The 23,409-nt window shown below is 50.7% G+C and overlaps 1 protein-coding gene across 2 annotated transcripts; it reads right to left on the minus strand.

The window, feature by feature from the left end:
* Positions 1–1,444: 1,444 nt before the first annotated feature.
* PMM2 (phosphomannomutase 2) lies at positions 1,445–23,316 on the minus strand. Of its 2 annotated transcripts, none has more exons than XM_007188416.2 (8): positions 23,177–23,316; positions 18,100–18,211; positions 16,145–16,221; positions 15,051–15,142; positions 12,312–12,411; positions 12,125–12,200; positions 10,720–10,835; positions 1,445–2,914 (listed from the first exon to the last, which is right to left on the minus strand). In XM_007188416.2, the coding sequence occupies exons 1-8, from the start codon at positions 23,240–23,242 to the stop codon at positions 2,813–2,815; spliced, it is 741 nt and encodes a 246-aa protein (XP_007188478.1). In that variant the 5' UTR covers positions 23,243–23,316; the 3' UTR covers positions 1,445–2,812. The 2 variants fall into 2 exon arrangements, with proteins under 2 accessions (XP_007188478.1, XP_057385484.1); XM_057529501.1 differs by having other exon boundaries at positions 18,064–18,211.
* Between the last annotated feature and the right edge of the window lie 93 nt (positions 23,317–23,409).

Consider the following 23,409-nt stretch of genomic DNA (forward strand, 5'->3'; position numbering starts at 1 on the left):
CTTCCCTGGTGGCGCAGTGGTTGAGAATCTGCCTGCTAATGCAGGAGACACGGGTTCGAGCCCTGGTCTGGGAAGATCCCACATGCCGCGGAGCGGCTGGGCCCGTGAGCCACGGCTGCTGAGCCTGCGCGTCTGGAGCCTGTGCCCCGCAACGGGAGGGGCCGCGATAGTGAAAGGCCCGCGCACCGCGATGAAGAGTGGCCCCCACTTGCCGCAACTAGAGAAAGCCCTTGCACGAACCGAAGACCCAGTACAGCCAAAAATAAATAAATAAATAAATAAATATATGGGCCTTCCTGGCGGCCAGTAGCTGCTAGCGGTCTTTCCCTTGAGGCTTCTTAAGCCCTAGAGCCCGGGGCTAAATACCTGGTCAGCTTCTGCAGTGCAGGGGGTGGGGGCAGGTGGTGGGGAAGGGGAGGAGGAGGCTTTCTTAATAGCCCCACGCTGACCTGAGGCAACCTCTTTGCTTCCCTCCTGCTCAGCATTTAGCTACCGTGTTTACATTTCTTGTGATGTTGTCTACAGTCCTGGAACTGCAGAAGGCTGAGGGAATGACTTATCCTCGTCTGTCAAGCTGGGTTGACAGTCCCGTCTTACAGGATTTCTGGGGATGATTAAGTTAGCGATAGCTCACACTCTTCTAAGTGCTTCACTAAAGTTAACGCAGTTAAGTTACATGTGTGGTAGGGACTGTAATCCCATTCGACAGATGAGCAAACTGAGGCTGGGGTGAACTCACCCTCCATCACACAGCCAGTCAGCAGCAGCTGAACTAGGATCTGAATCCTGGCAGCCGGCTCCTACCTGCCAACAACAGAAGCTGCTGCTTTGCGAGCACGTGTAAGGCATCAGCCGCTGCTGCCTGCATGCTACTTACCTACTATTACCTGACGTCCCCACCACAAAGCCCGGCTGGGGAGGCCCTCGGGGAGGGCGGCGGGTGCTGGGGAACGCCTAAAGAGAGAAGAGGTGGGATACATGGCCGGGGAGCTGGGACCGGGATAAGACCACAGCAGCAGGGGAAGGATGGCAGTCTGAAGTCGTTGGAGGTGGGGAGGCAGGCTGAGGGAATTGTGACAGTGCAGGGGAGGGGGCCCAGCCTGACGGCCGCGGGGTACCTACCCAGGGCAGCCCTGTGCAGGGCTGAGAAACAGCGCACCCTCCACCTCATAAAAGTTGGGACAAGTCTGAGTAAGACTCAGTTGTCTCGTTTTGATATATAAGTTAAGGAAACTTCTAGGGAATACTGGATCCTTACCCGGTGGGCAGAGAAGCCTGGAGGAAGGGTCTGTGCCAGTTGGAAAGTGCAACCCCCAACATCGTGGAAACGTCAGTGTCGCAACGAGTGGCCCCTCAGGTCCAAGAGGGCTGAGCTCTTCCCCCAGAATCTGAGAAGATACCAACTCACTTAACTTGAGGAGAAATCAGTAATCAGAATGAAAAATAGGAAACAATAAAATCACTTTAATTTGCTACTCTTCATTTTGAAAGATCATTACAGTATCATGTGTAAAATTTAGCCAGGAAGGATGCCACAGGACGGCAGAGTCCTGGGAACCAATGAGAACCGTCACCCCAGTGTGTGGCCCTGGGCAGGTGAGGGGGCCGACCTCGCAGCCTGGCGCTGATCCTGAGCTGAGACAAGCCAGGCTGGGGGAGGGCTGGGGGGAACCAGGTTCCTCTGTGATGAAGGCACCTGGTGGGGGCCGAGACGTGGGCTGCTCAGAGCACCTCTGCAATCCCCACTTCAGATTCAGGTCTGTAAGCCCCCCGCAGAGGCCATGCCTGGACTGATGCCGGCCCCGGCACTGGTCTGTGGAGGGAGATGCTCGAAAGTGACACAGCAACCGTTTTCTTGGAAAGCTCTCTTCCGTGTTCTGTGTTGTGGACGAGGCTCCGAGCTGCCTTCCAGTTATACAAGGAGCTTGCAGAAGGCGGGAGGGAGGAGTGAGGGTTGCAGGCCCGACCACAGCAGCTCCGAGGGCCTGGGTGGATGGGCTTATTATTCAAAGATCAGCAGAGAAACAGTGCAGCTCCTGATCTGTTAGTTCAAGCTCTCCCCTGATCCCTGAGGAACTAGGGCAAACAGGCCCTGGGGACAGCAGGAGGACCGCCCCAGTTAGTCTCTGGGCCTGGGCTCAGAGCTACGTCCCGGGAGGGCCGAGTGCCAGTTCTCGGCGGGGTTGTTGGTTCCACTGCCTCTGTCCCAATGGCTAGGAAACCAGCGGGCTCTTCAAAGTGTAGTGGATACAGAGCTACCCCTGCTTCCTGGGCCAGCAAGGTGCAAAGTCCCTGGGGTCCGTGGTCACTCGGCCAGCACTCTCATGGGGGAGCTTCATTTCTGAAAGTGTTTTTAACCATCTGTCCCAGGGTCAGATCATTGTAAACGTCCTGTCCTTTCTTTCTCATCACCAAAGCCCCCCTCCTGGTACTGATGCAGAGGGTCCCAATGTGAATACCTGTTACATTTTTCACGAGACCCATGAGGAAAGACGGAGGGTCCAGGCACATTCGATCTTCCTGTATCATTCTAGAATGATGGGGAAGTTTAAAAACAAAAAAACCCCAGGTGTACTGTGATTGCACGTATCAGGGCAGGGCTGGGGGTCCTGAAACTCGGGGTGGGGACGAAACCCTCTGCTGGAGGCAGTTCTTTGAACCATTCTTGACAAGCCTTTTCTTCTCCCTTCTGGCTGCTTCTAGCACTGGAGGCGGAGGGCCATTTCCCTGCTGAGTGAGGACCCGGGTGACAACTGTACAGTGGGCTGGGGGTGGGCGTGGCGGGACCCCCCTCTCACGGGGAGAGGGATGGTCAGCAGAAGAGCTCCTCACAGATCCTGCGTGTGTCCTCGGGCGCCGTCACGGTGTAGCCCACCGTCCTTGGGTCTGCGAAGATCTCGTGGTCGTTCCCGCCCTGTGAAGACACGGCGCAGATGCAGGCGCCACCTGGCTCCTCCTGGGCCAAGGCTGCTGCCACCCAGGGGCCCGGGGCCACCAGAGAAACAGGACCAGAAATGAGGACCCTGCGATTTTACCGGGCGGGGAGCATCTCTTCAGGTACCTTTTCTTAGCCCCCAGGAGAGGAACAACAAGGGTACTGTCGTACCGAGAAAGGGTTTTTCACCTTCCCTTGAACTGCAGTTTAGCTTTGGAACATGCAATTATGCCTGTGAAAGAAATCACAATGTTCCCGTGAAGATCTGTCTAAGGCTTATTTTTCTACCAAGAAAGCAGAATTCTCACCGCCATCGATTTGTTTTAACCGCATCCAAACTTTCCTAACAGGTCATGGGGGGCTGCAGGAGGGCAGACAGTCCAGAGCAGTGCTGCCCTCGAGACTTTCTGTGACGATGGACACGGTCCATCTCTGAGCCGACGGAGGCCACACGTGAGGCCTGTGACAGAGGGACTGAGTCTGATTCACTGAAGTTTAAATAGGCCCACGTGGCTGGAGTCTGAGCCTGGTGGCCTGGGCTCAGATCCTGGTCTAGCACCGGTGAGGGGGGGTATGTGGGCAGCTCCCCATCTATGAAATGGGGATCGTGGCGGAACTTTGCCCAAAGCACTGAGGCCATTGGTGGACGAGCAATCCTGGGCCAGCACCAGCGCGCAGCTAGCGCCGCTTCCTAGCGTTTTCACGCTTCCTTCCCCCTCGTGAGCCCCTAGGAGTTGAGGCCTGGGCCTCAAAGGGCCCAGGCATGCTGGGTGCGGGGGGTCCTGTGACTGTGGATCGCCTAGTCTGTGCTGCACCCCCTTCCCCAGTCCCGCCTGTCTCAGGGGAATGCTGCTTCCACAACCCACAGCCCTGCAGGAAAGCCCCTGCTTCACTTCTCACGGAATTTCCTATATTTTCCTCATAACACTGGATAAGCAGTCTAATGCAAAATCTTGGGGAAAAAAATCAATTAGTTTATAATGTGATGAAAATCACTGCAGAGAAAATGGATTTTTTTCATAAAACACAGAGCATGAAGCCAGTATGGAGAAAACGATTCTGTACAAAAATGACATCCTTTTAAACAACTGACACCTGAAATTACGGCTGCTCTCATCTTTGTAAAAACCACCCACCCCCAAGCAGACGGCTTCCCTAGGTGGAGGTAAAGTTCATAGACCTCACGAGGGACTACTGCCCGGGCCCCGAGGCGTGCTGGGTGGAGCCATGTTGGGAGGTCATGACCTTGGAGGCACACTGGGGAATGTTCTTTCCCAGAAGCCTGCCAAGCCTTGCGCGGGCCTCACGAATTTATGTCCTGTGAAGGGGCTCTGGTCATTCAGCTGGCCCCCAGTTCATGGTCAGCATCTCCTGAACAAATACACGTGAAGACAATTCTTACGACAAAAAAAGGATTTCTCTTAGGAACGGCCTGGTGCGGGGAAACCAGCACAGAGCACCTAACCAACGAAGAAAGAACTCCTGCTCTGTTCAGAAAACCCCAGCACCCACCTGGGGACACTTCCACTCCAGTGTCACTCACCAACCCTGGACGGAGGGGTTAGTTTTCACGGATTAACCCAACAAACCTTGTGCAGCGCTCACTACCCTCCAGGCATGGTCTCAGAAGCTGCAGATACAGTGGCAAACAAATGGAGTTCACCTAAGGGCTGCCTTCCAAGCTTACATCTGAGACGGACATAAACAGCTCTGTGGATGCTTTGCCGCATCCGCAAAGAATAAGGGGAGGGGACCAGGGTGACAGGGGAGAGGCCTTTGAGCAGAGGCCTGAAGGAAGAGGAGGGACAAGCCCTGTGGCCGCCCATCCGGGAAAGGCTGCCAGCCGGGGTAGAGCCTGCCGGGGAGGGGCTGGGCCGTGAGGCCTCGCAGGTCGAGACGAGGACTTGGGATTTTATGTGAAGCCTCCAGAAAGCCAGGAGCCAGGCTTCACACCATCAGATGCACTTCACAAGAGGAACTTCCTGGAGAATGGATGGGTGATGAGGACTCAAAAGCGGAAGCAGAGGAGGGTCAGGAGGCTCCAGCCCCCAGCCAGGGTGCAAGGCAGACAGAAGCCACTCTCCGGGGAGCAGGACCTCTGGAGCAGCAAGGCTCACAGACGCCGCGCCTGCCCCACCCTGGAGAGGGTGTCCCGGGTGCCCAACAGACGCTTCCCCTGACAGAGCGCCTGCTGGCGGCGAGGCGGGGAGCTGTCCCTGGAAGGAGGCTGAGCCCTGCTGCCTTGTAAGCCACTGACTCGGACCAAAGCCAGGTCCTGAGATTCCGATCGCCCGGGAAGGAGAAACCTCCTGCAGCCCAGTGGGGCCCGCTGCTCTCAGAGGGCAGCAAAGCTGCACTGCCCGCACTGCCCACGTCTCCTGCAGGGCAACTGGCCTCAGAGCAGGCGGGCTCCCTCCTGGGGCCGCACAGACCTTGCAAACCAGATCGGAGTGAGGTCGGGAGAAGCAGAACCGAAACACCAAGCTAGTGAGTGCCACCCACTAGAAAAATAAGGTTACAGTGAACAGGAAACTTCAAAACTGGATTTGCACGTGCACCAAAGGTTACTGGATTCCTGCTGGGCAGGCTAAGCCACCCCCAAGTTCCAAAACAAAGCTCCTGTTTCCTGGGAGAAGACGGAGGGAGGGAAGGGGCGAAGGGATGAATAAGCGATCGTGTTTCCGTTAAGGTGTACCTGGCAGGCCCAAAGTACAGGCCCCGGATCAGCGCAGGCTGCCCATTAATGTTTAATCCCTACAAGGCCAAGGTCTGGGGAGGGTCGCAGCGAAGGCTGATTATCTTGCATCTGTGTCCCCGGCCCGCCGGCTGCGTGCCCTGCTCCACATGACCTGACACGACTTCCAGGGGTTCTCTGCTGTGTGGATACCTGCCCGCGGCACAGACAAGCTCTCTAGCTGCACATGGACGTTTACCTCAGGTAGTTCAATAAGCACTTAGCCAATTTCTATCCATTATGGGTACAAAGACCACCAAGACAAAGGCTCAGCCTTCAAAGATCCCAGAGCAGGGGTTCTCCCCTGGCTGCAAGTGACGGTCACTGCAGGAGCTTTAAAAATACATCAATAAAACTGGGAACGAACAAGAGACATGGGGGCCAAAGGCCCAGGATGCACTAAGAGCTCCCGTGCCTGGGTGTCTCTGGCCACAGGAGAGCTGGGTGCCCAGGGCTTATGCAGGAGGCTGGGGACCCGAGGACTCGCTACCTGACTTTGGTGTGTGCTGCTCTCCCGGTATGTTAGAATCAGCTGCGGATGAAAACAACCTCAAACAACTTTCACGTTTGAAAATGAATGCCCTTAGATAACTGTGCTGATTTTTTTCCTAGAAAGAAGTAAACAGCTATGGTCAAAAACAGCCTGGCCCCAGGGTCGGAGGTTTTGAAAGCGATCAGGTGACTCCAGTGTGCCTCCAGGGCTGAGGACCGGGGCTCGGAATCTAGTGATGACCAGGCTGGGGGCGGGGCAAAGCGAGCTGGCTGTCGGGCTGACGCCCCTGGGTGACTGCCCCTTAGGGTCTGGTGATGGCTCTGGCACAGCTCCCCTCATCCGTAAAACGGGGTTCAGAGCTGCGTGAGGGGCCCTGGCACGGGAGCACATCGGGGAGATGCTGATGCGTGGACACCAGTGAGCCCTGCGGGCCCGAAGCCTGGGTCTCCCTGAGCAGGAGCGTTGGGGTGAGGGAAGCTCCTGCCTTGGGGCTGGTCCACCGTCCTGTTCTCTGGACCAACGAGGCCGCCAATTCCGGGGTCCGGAAGGAAGGCAGGCCCCCAGTGGACACATGGGACCCGTGGTTCCCCTGCACAGCATCCGGCTTCCTGTCCTCCCACAGGGGGCCCGGGGTTCTCCTCAGCAGGGATGAGAACCTCTAATCTGGTCCAACCTCCTCCAGGAGGCTCAGACCACAGGGAGCGGCGATTTGCCCTGGGTCCCTCCAGGAACGAGGGACCCCCCCTCACCACACTAACCTAAGCCTGCCACCAGCCACACGAGACCTGGGTCTCAGATTCTGCTACAGAAACAAACAAGCAGTCAGGCCGGTCTGTCCCAAGGACACATTCTGTACTTCTGTTAGCCCTAAGGAGCCTTGGGAGCCCTGGAGATGCCAGGAGATGCCAGGCACGCCGAGGAAGCCCAGGCCCTGGCCAAAGGCCTAACAGAACCTCAAGGGTCGCTGGGTACCACTCACAAGGGCAACCTGTCACCCACCCCGCAGGCCCCCAAACTCACAGAGCAACCTCAGTACTAGGTGAGCCTTATCACAACTTCCTTAAAAGCAGGAGCTGCTGGGAGAGAGGCACATCCCCAACTGCCTTCCCTCTAAGACCTCTCACTGTCCTCGGTCCTTCGGAAGCGGACCCACACCCCCCCGGATGGCCCGGGGCACTGAGGCTTAGACAGACTCGCGTGTGGTCACCGCACCGGGCTTTTGGGGGGCAGGCTTGGGTGCTCTCGGTTTCCAAGCCTACCACCTCTTTCCACCAAGCTGACTGTAAAGGGTGAGCGGTCTTAGTGTTGTGGAGGTGAGAGGGGAGAATAAAAAGGGCAGGGGCTTCCAGACCGCACTCAGCGAGCGGCTGGCCCTCTGCGGGGCCCCCGCGTTCCCCGCCTCCCCCGGCTGCGGTGGGGACCGCGGGAGACAGCGTGCAAGTGTCCGGCTCAGGGGTGACGCCGAGGAAGCACTTGAAAAGCTTTGTTCCCCTCCTCTTTTCAATTTGACATTTTTAAGTTTTATTTTTCAATAGACAGCACCTTCACGCAGCTCAAATATTTAAAAACAGGGTCTTGTCACAGCGGTAAGTCTCTCCCATCCTCGTCCCACCCCCACGGTAACTCTGTAATTTTGGGGGTACCCTTTCAGACCCCCCGTGTGCACTGACAAGCAGACACGAAGAGAGATGATTTCTGTCTTTACACAAAAATGGAGCCTCTTACCAGCACTGCTCCACACCAGCTGTGCTTCCGCTACCTGGCATTCCGCTGTGTGGCTGGACCCCCGTCTATTTACTCCACCTCCTCCTGCGAAGGGCGGGGTTGTTTCTGGCCTGCCCCTCTCTGTAGCCCTTTCTACACACGTAGGAGTGAACTGAGAACCCAATTAACCAAAGTGGAACTGCGGAGTCACACCCATCAGTGGGTAATGCTCACCAAGTATTCCAATGGATTTTCACGTCGCCCCGACTTCAAGTCAAGATGTTTTTTACAAGAAGCATTAAACAAGCAGAAGCACTGTTGCCTGGGAATTCGGCAAGGCTGGGGCTGAGCTGGCAGGCGCAGCCCCCTGGAGAGCCAGGCAGAGCAGCCTGGGTGCATCTTGCCAGGCGCTGGCCATCTCCCTCCCCGCAGCAAACCGAGCCCCCCGCTACTCCCACCAAAGGCCGGGCCCAGGGCCTGTAAGCTGAACTCGGAGCTGGGCGTCGATGGACGCTGCCTGTTGTGGCTGCCGGGACGGACGAGGGAGTTTCCAGGACTAACGAGGATTTAGAAGAGCCAGGGCCAGCCTCTTCCCTCTGCTCTCTGGAGGTGCTCGGGGCGGGGCCGGGGGAGACACGGGGGGCTCGGGGCAACATGAGACCCCGGCCGAGCTGCCGGGCAGGCGTCTAAGCCTGCTGAGCTTGGCAGGGAAAGGGCTTCTTACTGACAGCACCTAGCTCAGGTGCTGTCTCCCCGGGAGCGGGCAAAAACATTTTGCCTTGACTCAAAGAAAGAAAACAGCTTTCCAAATGTCTATCACTGAATACGAAAAGAAACTTAAAGCTAGTATTTGGACTGCTCAGTGCCTCAGGCTGTTAAAAGATTTAGATGGCTGGACTGCTAACTCCCATCTCCAGGAAACCACTGACAAAAAAGATCAGAGAGGAGGGCAAAGAATGACGCAAGAGTGTTTACTACGGTAAACGACGCTCGCAACGACACCAAAAAGCCACAAACCCAAAGGGCCTCCGCTGGGGAAATGGGTAAATAATCTGCACCAAAACGCTAGAATGTTATACAGCCATTAAAAGCTTGTTTTCAAAGAACATTCCCTGACGCGGGGGGGAATGAAATATGTTAAGAGAACAAAAGCAGAAACCAGTGAACACACCGTGTCCCACATTTGGGGTCATATACATTGCAAAGAGGCCGAGAGGCATGTCAGCTGTGATTTACAAGTGACTTTTCCTTTCTTCTTCATGTTTTTTCTAATTTTCTACAACGAATGCCAATTAATTAAGAATGGGGGGGGGAACCTCCATTCGACAGTATCCATTTTTTAAAAGTAGGTAAGATTAAAATAAAAAATAACTGATGTGTGGTAATGCAGTGGTTAAACAGAAAACCCTCTAATTCCCAAATGAAGAATTCCCCAAAGACGTTGTTTTCTGATTATCTCAAGAACTGCATTCCGTCCTGCAAAGTCCCCGCCGAGGCTTATACACGGCAAGGACCTCACCATCACAGAACAATCTGCCTCAGCCCGTCTGAAGAGCCGCCTTCTCAGACTGCAGGAATCAGCACAAAGCTGGGAGGACGGGCGGTGGGCGGCGGCGGGGAACAGGGGGGACCGGCGAGGGCGGCTTGTGGGATCCTAGTTCCCTGACCAGGGATTGAACCCGTGGCCCCCTGCAGCGGAAGCGTGGAGTCCTGACCACTGGACGGCCAGGGAATTCCCCCAGTTTTATAATTTGGAAAGCAGGACATGAGACTATGCTATCCAGGAGTCCCTTTCACGCTGAAGACTAGCACGTGGAGATCTTACTGAAAAAGGCAGGTCCACACAGGAGAGACCTTAGCAAAACAGCACGCATTCTGGGTGGACCGGGGGTTGGAGGGATTAAGAACTCCATCCATGCAGCCTTCCTGCTGCTGCAGTACAGCCACAAAGCCTGAGACAGGAGCCTGATGGCCAGGTAGCTGCCACCACTGCGTGGCCCGTGAGAGGGAAGCAGAGAGGCATGGGGGTGCGAGAGGAAGGTAAAGGGAGGCGGCCCCGGGCTGGGCAGCGACCATCGGGGGCTGAGCCTCCTCTGGGCCTTGATGGCGGCAAAGCCCCTCCATCCAGCCCCCTGGGGACCCACCTGTCCTAAGGAGAGCCTCGCCTGCCACCTCGGCGGCTCCGGGGAAATCTCTCCCGCTGGCCTCTCAACACCTGGCTCTGCTCTCGGTCCCCAGTTTGTTTTATTTTTTTGGCCGCGCTGTGAAGCTTGAGGGGTCTTAGTTCCCCGACCAGGGACTGAACCTGTGCCCTTGGCAGTGAAAGCGCCGAGTCCTAACCACTGGACTGCCACAGACAGCCCCCCCAGGACAGCCTCCTGCCCCTCAGTGTGTGATGCCCAGGCCTGACCCCCCACCTCTCATCTCTCCTGAATTCCAGACTCACGAGACTCTTGGTCCTCCTACCATTTAGGACTCCTAGTGCCCAACCTAAATGAACGCCCCTGGGGAAAAAACACGGCGGAAACATGAAATAAAAACGGCAAGGGCTTTGAAACACAAAGCAGATCTGATGACAGCACTGGGTCTCATTCCGGAAGGCGCTTGAGGTGGGTGACACTTAACTCAAAGCCAAACTGAAAGGCTCCATCCTTGCCTTCAGAGGTGTCGGGTGTCTGAGCACAGAGAAGAGGGGGCCCCATCACCCCCCTCTCATAGGACAGGAGCCATTACTCAGTTTGAGCTGGGCTGCCAGGTGAAGTGTGGCTGGGGGGAGAAAAGCCCATCTGTCCACCTCCCCCCTCTTCAAACCCAAATCGAACAATGAAACTGCAAAAACACTTCCATACTTACTGGCATGGTTTTGTCACCAAAGAAATAAATGGTCTTATAGCCGTCCTTTTCCACATGTCCCAGGCAAAACCTCTTGTCCCATCCGTCAGGGAAGACATCGAAGCTGATCTGGCCGCCTGCCGAGCGGGGAGGGAGACACACAAGCTAAAGGTGAAAAGGAGGCTAATGGTATGTCACTGAAAGAAAATGTGCCCTTTGATCTTGTCGGCAACTGGAGTGCCAAGGTTCATTTTTATTACCTCAGTTTGCTAATTACAATACTTTAGGGGTAGGTTCTAGAAATTAATTCTTGCATGATATTTTTTCTCCAACATGATTTCACCTAAAACCTAAAAATCTAAAGTCTAAAAAAGAGACACAGAGTGCTGACTCAGAGTGAGACCCACAATGGCTTTGCACCCGAGTGGTCTGCAGAGCGGGCTTAAACGAAGCCCAAAGCAGGCCGGTGAAAGAGCTGCCGACAGCTTTCTTCAGCCGCGCTCCCCTGGAGCTGCACCGTGCGCTCGGGGGAGGGGCCTGGGAGCAGGATGCCTCCAGCTCGTCGTGCAGGAAAAGGAAAATCCCACGGACGGGGATTGCCAGGCAGCTTTCTTGGGCAACAAAAACCCTTTCAGAGCTGTGTCAGGGAAGATGTTCATCTCACAGTTCAAGGATACTTAACAAGCCACCCACTCATCTTTTACACAGAGGCCCTCTGCAATTCCAGTTTTCTGGCAAGCGTACGCTTATTTGAGCTGGTAAAAGGAGAGGTCTTTAAGTATGGCTTGTCAGCTCTGACAGCAGAAATTGGTCTGTTTAAAGCGTTTGACAGGCATATTCCACCAAAAAGCAAGGCAGAGACATCAGCGCTGCAGGAAGAGCTCTGCATCAGACCCCGGAAATGGCTGCACGCTGGCCTGTCACTATGAACAGAAATTTCGTGAACCTAGACAAGCGCCTTCCCCTTTCTGGGCCTCGGCTTCTTGATTTGTAAAACCAGCCCAAGTGACTTCTAAAGTTCCTTGCCATTCGAACATTACAGGATTCCAGAATACATTCAGTCTTCTTGATCTAAGAGGCCCTGTCCCACCTCTCTCCTATAGAGTCACCCATGAGCTAGCTGTCTTCTGCCCAAAGGTGTGGGCATAAGTTCTCACTCTTCATTAAGCAAGTTGCTCTTATTTTTGACTAGGAGAAGTGCAGGGAGGAAGAATCCTGCTGGGCGAGGATTTAGAACCAAACCCAGCAGCCTGGAAGTCATCTCCTAACCTGAGTCTCGGCCAGCGCTGATCAGGCAGGAGCAGTTTCCCGCCGCGGACGGCGCATCTGCAAACTCGCCACAGTCCAAGTTCAAGAGCACACCGGCCCACAACCACCTCCCGGCAAACGGCTCCCAGAGCGTGAAACCCGCGTGAATGCATGATACCTATGGAAAACGTGAGGCCTTTCCCTGCAAACTCTTTCCGCAGATCCTCCACGAATTTCTGTCTTATATTTTCTTTCTGAGGAAAACAAAAAGATACCGATAGTCTACTGCATTAGAAGCACACTTTCTTGGCCACAGAGATGCACACCACACGTCCATACACCCCGGCTATTTCATAAAGACTCACTTGATCCAGTTCGTAGAACTCAATGCGTTCTTCTTGGCTGCAGCTTCTTCCAACAGGGCACACATTCAACATCCCATTTCGGAATTCGATGAAAGTACCCCTGGGGAGGAAAAGGGGACGGAGGTCCCAGAGATACATCATTTATTTGAGCAACACGACAGACGGATAGACAGGCTAAAAAGCGGACCAATTCCAGGGACGTCCCTGGCGGTCCAGTGGCTAAGACTCCGCACTTCCACTGCAGGGGGCATGGGTTCGATCCCTGGTTGGGGCATTAAGATCCTGCATGCCGAGGTGTGGCCAAAAAAAAAAAAAAAAAGTGGGGCAATTCCAAAGGCAGAAGCGGGTGCGATCAGCCTTTGGCGGTGCTGTGCTGGGCCATGTGGCGGCCACGAGCCTCACGTGGCTAGAGAGCCCTGAAAACTGTGGCTGATCTGACGTGAGATGCGAGTTCATGGATTTCGTATGAAAAAGGAGTGTACCCATCACTGACAATGCTTTATACTGACTATATCTGAAATGACTATAGTTTGGATATAGTCGGTTAAATAAAACACATTAAAATTAATTTCACCTATTCCTTTCCTTTTTTTTTTCTTTAAACATGGCCACGGAAAGCAGAAAAAACGGCACATGTGGCTCATATTACATTTCTGCTGGACGGTGCCGCTCTTGAGCAGAGAATGTTATGGTTAACAATGAGCTATGAAAATGATTACTATCTCTTCAAGTTCCCCGAGGAATTTGAAAATATATGTCCCAGACACCTTTGCAAGTGACCTAGTGAAATGCTGATTTTTACCAAGAAAAGCGACACAGGAAAAGCTGCTGAGGATCCCCAGGTGAGTCTCAGTAATAATACTTCGAGGACACACGCCAGGCGTGGGGCTGGGACCAGGTTCCAGGCCAATGCTGCCACTTACCAGGGACCCTGGGCACCGCTCTGCTCTGAGCTCAGAAAGGGGCTAACGGCACTTGCTCTGAGCCCCCCTGAAGGGGCTCCTGAAGTGAAAAGTACCAGTTTATCTAAAAAACTGGGAAGCAAGTAAAGCAAAAATAGCGGTATCTCCATCACTGGATCCTTCCCCTGCTGTGTTCAACTTGCAGAAAAAGAGGCAAACGATACAACAACGTATGTGCACCTAAGACACTTTTTCAAACACCCCGTCCCGGTTGTCCTGGACGCGGTACAGACCAGCCTGTTCCCTACACCTTCTACATGTACACTGGGGTACGGGGCCCTGGTGATCATTCCCAGGGGGGATCCTAGGCCTGTGGGTCCTAAACTGTCAGAAAAAGAGGTCATGCCCAAAGCAGGGAGGGAGGTTGATGCATTGTAGAAAGGCTTCTGTTCTAAAAACCAGGACTAAGGCGGCTGATCAAGCATTCACTTCCCCCCCTGAAGACCTGGACGATGTGACGTCTTACTACACTTGCCTGGCGTGCGTGGGGCATAGCGTTAGCCCCACGAGCAATGTGGGTAAATGCCGATCAAGGAGGAACTCAGCTCTGCCTCCTGAATTCACCGGGTATCTCAGGCTAATTTGGAGTCACAGCTCTGCACGCTGGGCCCTCTCACTAGATGACATCCTCTTTGGAGGACAGGAGTGTATCTTATCCTTTTTTTATCCTCCCTCAATGCTCAGCCCGAAGTAAAGACTGAACTGACCTGGGGTACGTTATATGTTCACTTTCTACAACGGAGAATTTCTAATATACATAAAAGTCAACAGCACGGGATAAGGAACCCTCATGGGCCGTCTCCCAGCTGCCAGAAAGATGGACTTCGGGTCCCTCCTGTCTCATCCATCCCCCTTCCTGGGACAGATGTGAAAAAGGAAGCCCCTGCCCTCCAAGAGGAGGTGCCGAGCAGGGGCATCTGTTTCGGAAATTCTGGAAGCAGGTCTCGAGCACTCTCGAAACTCCAGCATGTCTTGAAATTCAATCACCCTTTAAGAAATGTTTCACCCTCTAATCATCAGGGTGTTACACATTAAGCGCAGAAAACCGAGAAGATGAAAAGTATTTCAAAGAAACCACCTGAAATCTCATTACCAAGAAACAACCACCGTTAGCATATGGTCCGTTTTCTGCCAATCTTTTAACTGTGGGCATGTGTGCACATTACTGTTGTTACTATTTAAAAATGGGAACTGAGATAACAGTATTCAGAGCAAGAGGTAGGTTCCCGAATCAAATGCCTACTGAGGCCAGAAAACGAGACAAGTGGCCCATGAAAGACTGGGGGACGGGGAGGGGGCAGCGCTGCCCGCAAGGCTGCCGCCACCTAGGAGGGAGCATCGAGCTGCCGGGTTTTCAGATGCTGCAGAAGCCGGAAACCCAGGTATTTTAAAGTGTGAAATCAGACTTTTAAATGATAGCACTTAATGCAGATTTTACTGAACACCAGGGGCCAACTGAACTTGGCTTTGCATGGGATTTGGCCCGGGGGCCTCCAGTTTGAGACTCCTGAGCTGGGGCCTGGGCCGATGTTGCTTTTCCCACACTGCTGTTTCACAGGCATGTGCCTTAACTGATAGCCTCTGAAAGCATATAGTTTTCAACTTCCGTAACGTGGACGCACCATCATTTATGTAATCATCGGTCTACCGCTGGCTTTACAGAAGGTTTCCAGTGATCTCTTACTAAGCGCCGGGCTTTGGAGTTAAGTTAGCTCTAACCCACCAGATGACATCACGCCATATTCCAGTGGCGCCTCTTTGCTAAAAGCAAACCCACCTCTTCTTCGGGAGTTTAATTTTCGCGATGTAGCTCAGACAGTAGTTGATTAAATCCTGGATTAGGGCCTCACCCAGGTGACCTTGAATATTCTAGATAAAGAAAATACTGGAGTTACTAGACACAGTGGGAGGCCTTTTCAAAATGGCTTTCCAGCAAACCCAGGTCTTCAGCCTCTGTGGCTGGAGGGTCACCAAGAGGTGATGGGGGCACACCCCACTGCCTTTCTCCTTTTCTCCCTTTTTCTCTGGTTGAAAACATTAGGCAAACCAGAAAGGGCCTCAGTCAAAACCATTTTCTGCTTCATTACTCAAGATTTTTGTATTCATTATCTCTCAAGTGCTTCCTGGAAGCCCCAAAGAGTTTACTGCTGCTGCCCTTTATTCAATTAAAATATCTGCAGGGCTTCCCCGGTGGCGCAGTGGTTAGGAATCCGCCTGCCAATGCAGGGGACACGGGTTCGAGCCCTCGTCTGGGAAGATCCCACATGCCGCGGAGCGGCTAAGCCCGTGAGCCACAACTACTGAGCCTGCGCGTCTGGAGCCTGTGCTCCGCAACAAGAGAGGCCGCAACAGTGAGAGGCCCGCGCACCGCGATGAAGAGTGGCCCCCGCTCGCCGCAACTAGAGAAAGCCCTCGCACAGAAACGAAGACCCAACACAGCCAAAAATAAATAAATAAATAAATAAATTTATAAAAAAAAAAAAAAAAAAAAAATATCTGCAGACACTGATAGAAAATATATTTGTTCCACTTTGGCTTCCTCTTACGTCTGAACAGACAGATTTTAATGGTAATAAGAGCTACATGGTACCTCTTAGAAATGTTTGCAGCAAGGCAACTTGCCCTAGTCTTTGCTACCATAATAGAAATATTAGATTAAGTAACCTTGAAAAACAATTATAAAAATTTAGTTAACAATTTGGAATGTGTACTAGTCACATGGTTCAATATCCAAAATGTAAAAAATACAGGGTGAAGATTCATTACCACTCTTCTCCCAAATATACCTCCCTGGAGGCATTCAATATCAAATACCTTTTTAGAAAACATTTCACTAGTAGTACAGAGTAGTTTGGATACTTGCAAACCTACCTGTTTGCACAAGAGTTTCCCATCTTTGTATGCTACCAAGCCATTTTCTGGAAACACATAATCATATTTTTCAACCACTGCCAACAAAACAAAATTGAGAATGCAATGAATTGGACCCTGTGTTTCTACTTATTGATTAACACTAATCGCCAATAAAAATGCTAAACTCCAGTAATGACTGTCAAAGGCTATCTCATCTTAACAGATTGGGAGGGTGGAAAAAAAGCTCCTTAAAAACTTCTTTAAAAAGGCTCTTCATTATAAATTTAGATGACAATTAGGCTGCAGATTGGAGACTTGGTGGGCACCTCGTGCCTCTACCTGCTTATTTGTAAAGGAAGGTGGGAGCCAAGGATGGCTCCCAAACCCCACTGTGAATCTGCATCACCGGGGCAGTGATGAAGATCTGCAGAATTCCAGGCTCTGCTCCCAAGGTTTCTGAATCAGAATCTGCAGGGGCCAGGTTAAGAATCAGATTTTTTTTTTTTTAAGCTCTTCAGGCAATTCTTATATTCATTCACATTTGAAGACCACCCACATAAATCTTAATGGAGTCTCAAACTTTAGCTGCTTGCAAAAATGCAGATTCCCAGGCACTGTGTGTTGGGTGGGGTTCCCACATCTGCAGTTGAACGAGCTCCTCAGGTGATTCTGATACAGGTGGGTCTTCCACTTTCTTCTGGCTCGTGACTGTTTTGATTCTGGAGTTTCGACTCTTACTCTCTCAAATGTAAGACGCTGTGCTACACTGACAAAACCTCTCTGAGCCTGTGGTTAATTACGTGACCAGAGGCAGAAAGGGCAATCAGGACCAAGTAACAGGATCCCCGGGTCTTAATGTGTCCCATTATGTTGTTTATAGCGTTTCTAAACAGAGCGCCTACAAGGAAAATTAAGTGTAACCAGAACAGAGAGTTTTAAAGGGACTACACAGATCCCTCTTTCAGTAACTGGTTCAATAAATACACTCCACACAGATGTGCACCGTAAGATATTACATCTAGAACAGCGGTTCTCAATTGGGGGTGATTTTGCCCCCAGGGGACATGTGGCAGTGTCTGGAGAGTTTTGCTTGTCACACTGGGTGTGGCAGCACGACGGGTGTCAAGTTAGTAGAGGCCAGGGATGCTGCTAAACATCCTGCGGTGCACAGGACGTAGAGAATTACTGGCCCGAAGCGTCAACGGCGCCAAAAAGAGCGCTCAGTCCATCTCTCTCTCTACCTGCTATTTCCTATAGGCCAGGCACCCTGGAGGCCCTGGGGCCATGGAGATGAATAATCCATAGCCCTAGTCTTCAAGACAAACATAACCAGACAGTTTCCAATAATCAGAGAGTGCTACACCCACAGCACTAGACTCTCTTGGAGGGTAGCTGCTGAAGTATGATTCCCATGCCCTACAGACCCGCGCCCTTCAGAATCTCCAGTGAAGGGGCACGTAAGAATCTCCACCTTCCTGGGGTCCTGGGCTTGAGATTCTGGTTCACTAGGTGGGGGAGGAGCCTGGGTGACTCCCGACTAGGGAACTCTGGGGAACACTGCGATAGGGCAACAGAGGGAGGCATGAAGACCCGGAGGACCCCTCAACACCTGGGTGAGAAGGACGTCAGGAGATGGGGCCCGAACTGAGGCCAGAAGGGCAGTTAATGGGGACCAACAGGAAGGACTGCAGGCCGAGAAACAGACACCCATCTTTCTAGGTGAATCTGTCCATGTATCCGAGTACCAACTGTTCCACTAGCAACTCCAGAAATTTATTTATAGGACTAAAAACAGGAAAAATAAAGGCAGAGAAAATGTTTCCACGAACAAGGAAGCAGGAAGCCTGAAGCCTGAAGCCTGCCACACGGGGATGAGGGCTCGGGGCTCCTGTGATACTAAATGGCAACAGGTCCCAACGTCCTCATGAGAAGTTAACCTTTTACCAAAATGTAGCCAGCAACGTGGAGTTTACCATCGTTTCCCAGTTGCTCCTGTACTTTCTCAAAGTCCGACCCGCCTACGACTCCAACTTTGATCTTCTGCCTCAGTTTTTGTAGAAAGCAATCCATGTCTTTGGTAATTTTCTGCATTTCAAAAAGGAAAACACAACGGTCAAGAGCCACGAAGTAATCGGGAGACTAAAATCCCAAGAGTAATACAACCCTTATTTTTATAACTGCCAATTTGGTTTCTAGGTCTACAGATAAGACCAACTATTTAGTTGTGCTTTTGGGACATCAACTTTTTTAATCAGAAAAAAATTTGTTAAATTTTACTTATTTTTACCTAGTTTAAAACACACAAGAAATACATTAACAGCTGTTATGTACTGCTCCAGCCTTTTTTCTGTGCATTTATACACTTGTCTGTATGCACATATATAAATAGGTACTACTTTTTGAAACACAAGTGGACTCGTTCCACATCTTGTGCCATGACTTGCTTTCTCAGCACTAAGTTGTGGTGATTTTTCCATAGTGCATGTAGATCTAGCCCGGTCCTTTCAAATGCTACACTGTGCTCCATTTATGGATTTAAGTTGATTAAAACAGAATAACATAATGAGATTAAAGAGGAAGTTGAGAGTTGATTTATTATAATTTTGTAAACAAACAAAAAGCCTTAGAGTAAGATCACTAGATTTTTGAGTCTCTCCTGAAAGAAAAGCTCTATCTATAAATAGTGGTCTCGGGACTTCCCTGGTGGTCCAGTGGGTAAGACTCTGCGCTCCCAATGCAGGGGGCCCGTGTTCGGTCCCTGGTCGAGGAACTGGATCCTGCATGCTGCAACTAAGAGTCCGCATGCAGCAACTAAGACCCGGTGCGGCCAAAATAAATAAATAAATAAATATTAAAAAAATATAAATAGTGGTCTCAGTGGTATAATTTTATGCTAGTTAAATTCCAAACCGTGTGCCCAAAGGAAATTTTAAACTGAGATGAAAAGATATCCCTGTGTTCAGGCAAATCATAATGAAGTTTTTAAACTCTTATTTCATTACTTTTAGCAATCTTAATTGTACACTTACATGGACTATCTACACAAATAAAGTTACCAGAAATGAAAAACAAAAAACCCACTTAACTCAACTTCAGTACAAAAACATCCAGAATTCAATCTTCTCCTTTTCTTAAAAAATAGTTTAGAGTAATACATGCATATGATTAATAAAATAAAATTGTACAGAAGGGCTTACATTAGAGTGCAATCTTTTCTACATCTTCCGGTGGAATCTTGACCTAACAGACAAAATCTAGTGGCCTCTGAGTCAGTGATTGTGAAAGTGGGTCCCAGAGTCCCCACAAGTGCTTTACTCAGAGCCAACGTCAGAATGGGAGTAAGTGGGGAAGATTCCCGTGATTGCAAAATATTAAAAATGCAACACAAACGCAATACTTCCACCTCCAAACAGAAGCCTAAGGGTACAATTTATTTTCTCTTGACCCTTGTGCACACTGATGAGCTAAATGGTATTGCTGTCCAGCTATCAGACGTGCTCTGCAACTTGCATCAGTCAGAGAGGCACCTTTTCGCTTCCAGATGGCAGCAAATACTTTTCAACAGGAAATAAGGCCCAGCTGCTTGTGACCACAATAGAGCATCTAAACTACCCCGCATGGCAGGGGAGATTTGGAGCAAAATAACCACACAGCAAAATTGTCATAATGTTTCTAAATAACTCTTGTGCTGATAATTTCAAGGAATTCTAAATCATCCCAGACAAAATAAAGCACAGAGAGAGAGCCAAAAGCTTGGAATTAAGGTGAAAAAATGTTAAAAGTTCACCTTCTGAAAAATTAAAAAAAAAAAAATTATAAAAGACTTTTTTGGGACGATTAAGGAAAACTGAGTGAAGTAGAGGAAGGCTTAGAAAACAGGGCCTGTGGGCCAGACCCAGCAGGCTGCTTCTTTTTGTAGAGTGACTGGAACACAGCCATATATCCATTCATTTCCGAGGTGTCTGTGGCCACAACTATAGACGTGAGTAGCTGTGACAGAGACCATATGGCCTGAGAGCCTCAACCATTTACTATCTGGCTTTTTCCAGAAAAGTTTGCTGACCCCTGGACCAGGGTATAAAATAATATTAGGGAATTGGTGATAGTTTCCTTAAGTATGATGATACTGTGGTTACGACAGATGTCCTTGTCTTCAAGAGCTGCAGGTGCGAACACTTAGGGGTGAAGTACCATTATGACTACAGCTTACGAAGTGGCACAGAAAAGATTAAAAAAAGAGAGAGAAAGTTAATATCAATCACTGTTGAATTTAAGTGGTGGGAATATGGATGTTTTGGGTACTATATTTTTCCAGCAATTCTGTACGTTTGAAATTTTTCATGATGGGAAGTTGTACAACAATTCACCCAGGTTTAGACCTGGTTCTAAGTCTCAACTGCTTTTAGATGCAATGGCATTTCTTAGGAAAGTACTCAGAACAGCAAAATTCTACTAAAACACTGAAATGTGCAAAGCTCTGGACTCCACTCTAATTAGATTTTACCTGTTTAGGTCATATACTGTTTCAGCAGCTGCAGGAAAAGATAACCCATTTGATTGCTTTCGGATTGTCTTGTGCTTATCAATGTTTGAGAACGTGAGTATTGAGGAAGGGAAAGGTTGTACAATGAACAGATCTGTTGCTAAAATAGTTTTTATTTTTTATTTTCAAAATAGCTTTGTTTTTTAACCTTGAGCACCTAGCACATAGAAACAATTCTATTTTTTTTATTTTTAAAATTTATTTATTTATTTATTTTTTTGGCTGTGTTGTGCCTTCGTTGCTGCACACGGGCTTTGTCTAGTTGCGGCGAGCGGGGCTACTCTTCATTGCGGTGCGCGGGCTTCTCATTGCGGTGGCTTCTCGTTGTGGAGCACAGGCTCTAGGTGCATGGGCTTCAGTAGCTGCGGCACGCAGGCTCAGCAGCTGTGGCGCATGGGCTTAGTTGCTCCGCGGCATGTGGGATCTTCCCGGACCAGGGCTCGAACCCGTGTCCCCTGCACTGGCAGGCAGATTCTTTTTTTTTTTTTTTTTTTTTTTGGGTGAAATTAAAAGAAATCGTTTTATTGCTTTGCCAGGCAAAGGGGGCCACAGTGGGCTACTGCCCTCAAGACTGTGTGTCCCCCCTGGAAGGGGTGGTGAGGAGTCTTACAGCGTTCAAGGAACAGGGGGTGATCAGCTCGTGGACATTCTTCTGATTGGTTGGCGGTGAGGTCATTGGGAATCAGCATTATCAACCTTCTGGTTCCAACTGGTTTGGGGTCTACGTGCTTGTGGGCAGCATACAGTTAACCTCTTCCACTTGGTGTGGGTTTCAGTATGGCAGGCAGATTCTTAACCACTGTGCCACCAGGGAAGCCCCGAAACAATTCTCTTTAAAATTAGATTTTTTTTTTTGAGTGTAAAAATTTACATTTGCCAAAGAGCATCACGTTTCAAATGTTTTAAGGGAGTACACTGCGGGTTGCCTGGTTTCGCTGCTATTTCATACTTTGTGCTTATATACCCTGGTTCCTTCTGGGAATCAGAAGCACGTTCCTGAACGACACACCTAGTGACAGAACAGCCTCCACCTTGAAGCAGTAGCAGAAAATGGCAAACTTAGCAAATAACGATGCCCTGAGGCCCAGAGACTTGTACCAGATATCCTGTGTGAAATCAAGGTCATGGTTTCACTGAGTCTGTTTCCTTATTTAAACTGGAAATAACAACTATCCTACCAGGGATGAAAGAGGGAGAAAGGTTAAGAGGGTCTAATGATACTGTGTAAAAAGGCTTGGAATGTAAACCCAAGGCCATTACAGCCAATGGGCCAAATTGAGAGCAGTTTTACTGGAACACAGCTATGCTATGTCTACATAAGGTCTATGGTTGCTTTTGCATTAAAGTCGAGTAGTTACTACAGACCATATGGTCGGCAAACACAAACGTATTTGCCATCTGGCCTTTTACAAACAATGAATTGCTGACATTGGCTCCAGACCACTATGGGCTAATTAACAACCTACAAGTGTGCATGGATCACTGAATCCCAGAATCAAAAAGGGCCTTTGGAGAACTTGCAATTGAGATCATCACTAGATACGTAGCACCTGTGGCTCAGAAAGGTAAAATGATACGGACGGCTAAGGTCACTGACGTTCGTTGTGAATTCTGGAGCACACATACCACTGCTTCCACCTGGGCCAAACTAAGCAGGGTAGAGCTAGAACTTGAAGACAGTGAGGCTACTTGGGCCAAGTCTCAAGTTCGAATGGCTGGTGTTCAGTGACTAATCTGTGCAAGGGGGAAGTCAGAGTGAGCAAAGATCACAAATGTTAACCTTAACTGAAACGTATCCGTGCCTACGGCAACAAAATCTGGAAATGAGAAGTTTCCAGGAGTCCAAGGAGGCTCTCAGCAGGCAGCCTGTAGCAATCTAGGTCTCCTCCATCACCCCACTCCACTGCAGGGCTGGACAAGGGAGTGGTGGCGGTCGCTGATATTAACTGAATATTACTGAACCCAGTCTACCGTATGCAAGATAGTTTCATGAACTTATATGATTTCATTCGACTCCCACAAACACCACATGCAACAGGTCATATCCCCACTTAAAGCCATAGATACTGAGGCTCTGAGGTTAAGTGACTTTGCTCAAGGTCACAGTTGTCAGGAGGTAAAGCTGAGACTCTACCGGGTCCATTTGACCTGGAAACCTATGTCTTTCACATCAGGCTACAGGCAGAGACCATACGTCATAGGTCTGAGGAGGGCACACAAGCTGGTAAAGGGGCAGAGCTGGGGTTCAAACCCGGGGCTGGAGGTGAGAGTCCAGAACTGCGTTTTCCAACCCAACACAAGTTTCTTGCTCTCTAGAGTTTTCCGGCCTGTCCCATCTCTTCGAGCACCCTGAGGTCTTGAAGAGCTGGTGGGAGCATCCGTCTCATTCCTCCAGGAACCCAGAGTAGAGTTCGGTCCCTTCAGGGGAGGTAGGCGGTCCTTAGCCTCGTCTGGGAGCAGCAGGGGGCTCTGCACCGGCTGCCGCCAGCCCGCCGGACGCCGCTTACCTGCCGCGGGGCCGTCAGGGTCCCGTCCACGTCGAAGAGGCAGAGCTCTGGGCCGGGCGCCGCCATGACCCCAGTTTCCACGCGAACCTTACAGGACTCGCTGGCACCTGGAACCCGTCCAGGAACTTCCGGGACCAGCCCCCGTACCGCAGGGCACGCCGGGAGGAGGAGAATCCACTCCCATAATGCCTAGGACTAGCGGCAGCTGTACTCTCTGGACTACAGATCCCAGA

Source organism: Balaenoptera acutorostrata, chromosome 15, assembly GCF_949987535.1.
Source record: "Balaenoptera acutorostrata chromosome 15, mBalAcu1.1, whole genome shotgun sequence".
Classification (NCBI taxonomy): Eukaryota; Metazoa; Chordata; class Mammalia; order Artiodactyla; family Balaenopteridae; genus Balaenoptera; species Balaenoptera acutorostrata.